The 1970-nt window shown below is 43.2% G+C and overlaps 1 protein-coding gene across 1 annotated transcript in view; it reads left to right on the top strand.

Moving 5' to 3' along the window:
• Pmar_PMAR013066 (hypothetical protein) overlaps positions 1-1970 on the top strand; it is a gene marked incomplete at both ends in the record, with an annotated part of 2661 nt that overhangs the window by 344 nt on the left and 347 nt on the right. The window contains 3 exons of the mRNA XM_002779943.1: positions 543-665; positions 992-1069; positions 1474-1563. Of these exons, the coding sequence (XP_002779989.1) occupies positions 543-665; positions 992-1069; positions 1474-1563 (291 nt within the window). The remainder of the gene's footprint in view (positions 1-542; positions 666-991; positions 1070-1473; positions 1564-1970) is intronic.

Raw genomic sequence — 1970 nt, 5'->3', positions numbered from 1 at the left:
GTAACATAAACATGTTCATGATATATCATATATATATAGTGCCAATTTGATATGCAAATGTGGAGAATGTGCGTCGTTTTTTCTATTCCGGGATTAATGATAGTGAACAACTTGTCGCTATCACAGTCTCGAAAGGTTACTTTTATCACATCACATGTTCATAGCAATGTTAACATTGTTTATGCGGTATAGTTTAATCTCGGAGAATAACACACATTAAAATTGGCACACATTGCACATATACATACTTTCTATACAGGGCCTTGTCGGGATGTTCTTGGTGTTCGGTCAGGTGCGGTATTAGAAGGTCTTCGACCGTTGGAGCACCAAGTAGCACTCGTGCGTCAGCTCGTAGATGATATGCCTGAGACTACATGCGAGCCTCTAGCCGTAGCTCTCACTGCTACGCGTCAAAGGTTGGACGGGTGGAAACTGCCAACAGAGGATGTTGTTTCTGATGAAAAAACCGTCAAATTGGGTCACTCAGTCGACTCACTGTTGGTAGGCTTAAAAGTCGTGTTGCCGATGGCAGCTCCTTGCAGGTGGAAGTGCTCGCCTCCCTCTCTTCGTTTCGATATGATGACAAAACGATGCGGAAATGTTTGCGTAAACTCCAGCGCCACTGGGAAACTGGCACGTCGGAACTGATCTGGAAAAACGATCTTGTAAGGGGGTTGGAAAAATTCGGCTTTTTACGAGGAGATTTTATATCATCGGGGCATATGGTTGGTTTCCTCAGCTCATCTCACTACGTTGTGACGAATTTTGGTAGAAGTGTACAGAAACCAAGATTATCAAGAATATGTAGTTGACCATATGTATATCTACGCACGAGCTCTACTATGTGTTGATGCCAATATGGAAATTCTGAGGAATTTTTTTGGGAAGCTCTCGTTGGGTTCTGTACACTTCTACCCGAATTCGTAGGCTAATTTCTATGTAATGTGAGGAAAGCGAACTCGCAATTTCACCAACTTGTGTTTTTTTCCAGAGTCCCAATATCGGCGCTATCGTAGCATCGGCGGAGGAGAAGACCGTCATGGAAATCGCTGATACTATCGTTGACCATGTGAGGGGGAAGTTACTGGCTGGTTCGTAACAGTGTTGGAATATATGTTTGCTTTTCTTCATTGGAGTTTCAACCCTAGTGATATGAATAACACTAGTGAAAAACATATCACTGCGAATATCGCATTTTTCACAGAGTATTACGCAACTCCACGTAAAACGGGTGAAACTCCACTATATTATGGAAACTTACACGCGGAAGTATATAAATGTTCTGCCTCTTGCACCTTAGGCTCTGAGGATTGACGTTGATCTGGCTATGCGAGTCCCACTGTAGTTTTTCACAACTGGATTCCCCCCGCTCCCCTCACTGCCTCGAAAATAATTTCCCGAATTTTTTTTCAGAATTTCATATTGTCCGCAACACACGTAGTTGAGCGTGTGCAATATTTCTCGCACCATCAGGATCTTCCGTTTCAATGGCGAGCCTGGCCGGAAGCGCTCGCATTGGCTGTCGGACAGAAAGTCGTTCAAAACGGCGATGATGAAAAGCTTGTGAGGAAGGCACTCAGCAGTGCGGCAGGTAACATTGAAGTTGAAATCTCCTGCGTTTGGTCGCTGCGATATGGGACCAGCGACAGCTTTGAGAGATAACGTGCTCTAGTATTTGATAACAATGGGGAAATATTACTAATGTGGTGATGACATTTACACGGGAAACTAATTGAAGAATGTGTACCTAGCCATACGTGGAAAATTCAAAATGAGTCCCCCCCCTGGGAAAATTATTGGTTCCTGGATGATCCCCTGTATGGAATATTGAATTTACGTGGTTGATGAAATTCTCATGTGTACGTCAATAAAGTTTCACCCGTTTTACGTGAAGTGACGTAATACTCTGTGAAAAACGCGATATTCCCGGTGATATGTAGTAGTCGTGAAATATATTTTTCACTGGTGTT

This window comes from Perkinsus marinus, assembly GCF_000006405.1.
Source record: "Perkinsus marinus ATCC 50983 genomic scaffold scf_1104296945006, whole genome shotgun sequence".
NCBI lineage: Eukaryota > Perkinsozoa > Perkinsida > Perkinsidae > Perkinsus > Perkinsus marinus.
The sequence above is the reverse complement of the archived record's forward strand: the minus strand, read 5'-3'. Positions and strand labels throughout refer to the sequence as shown.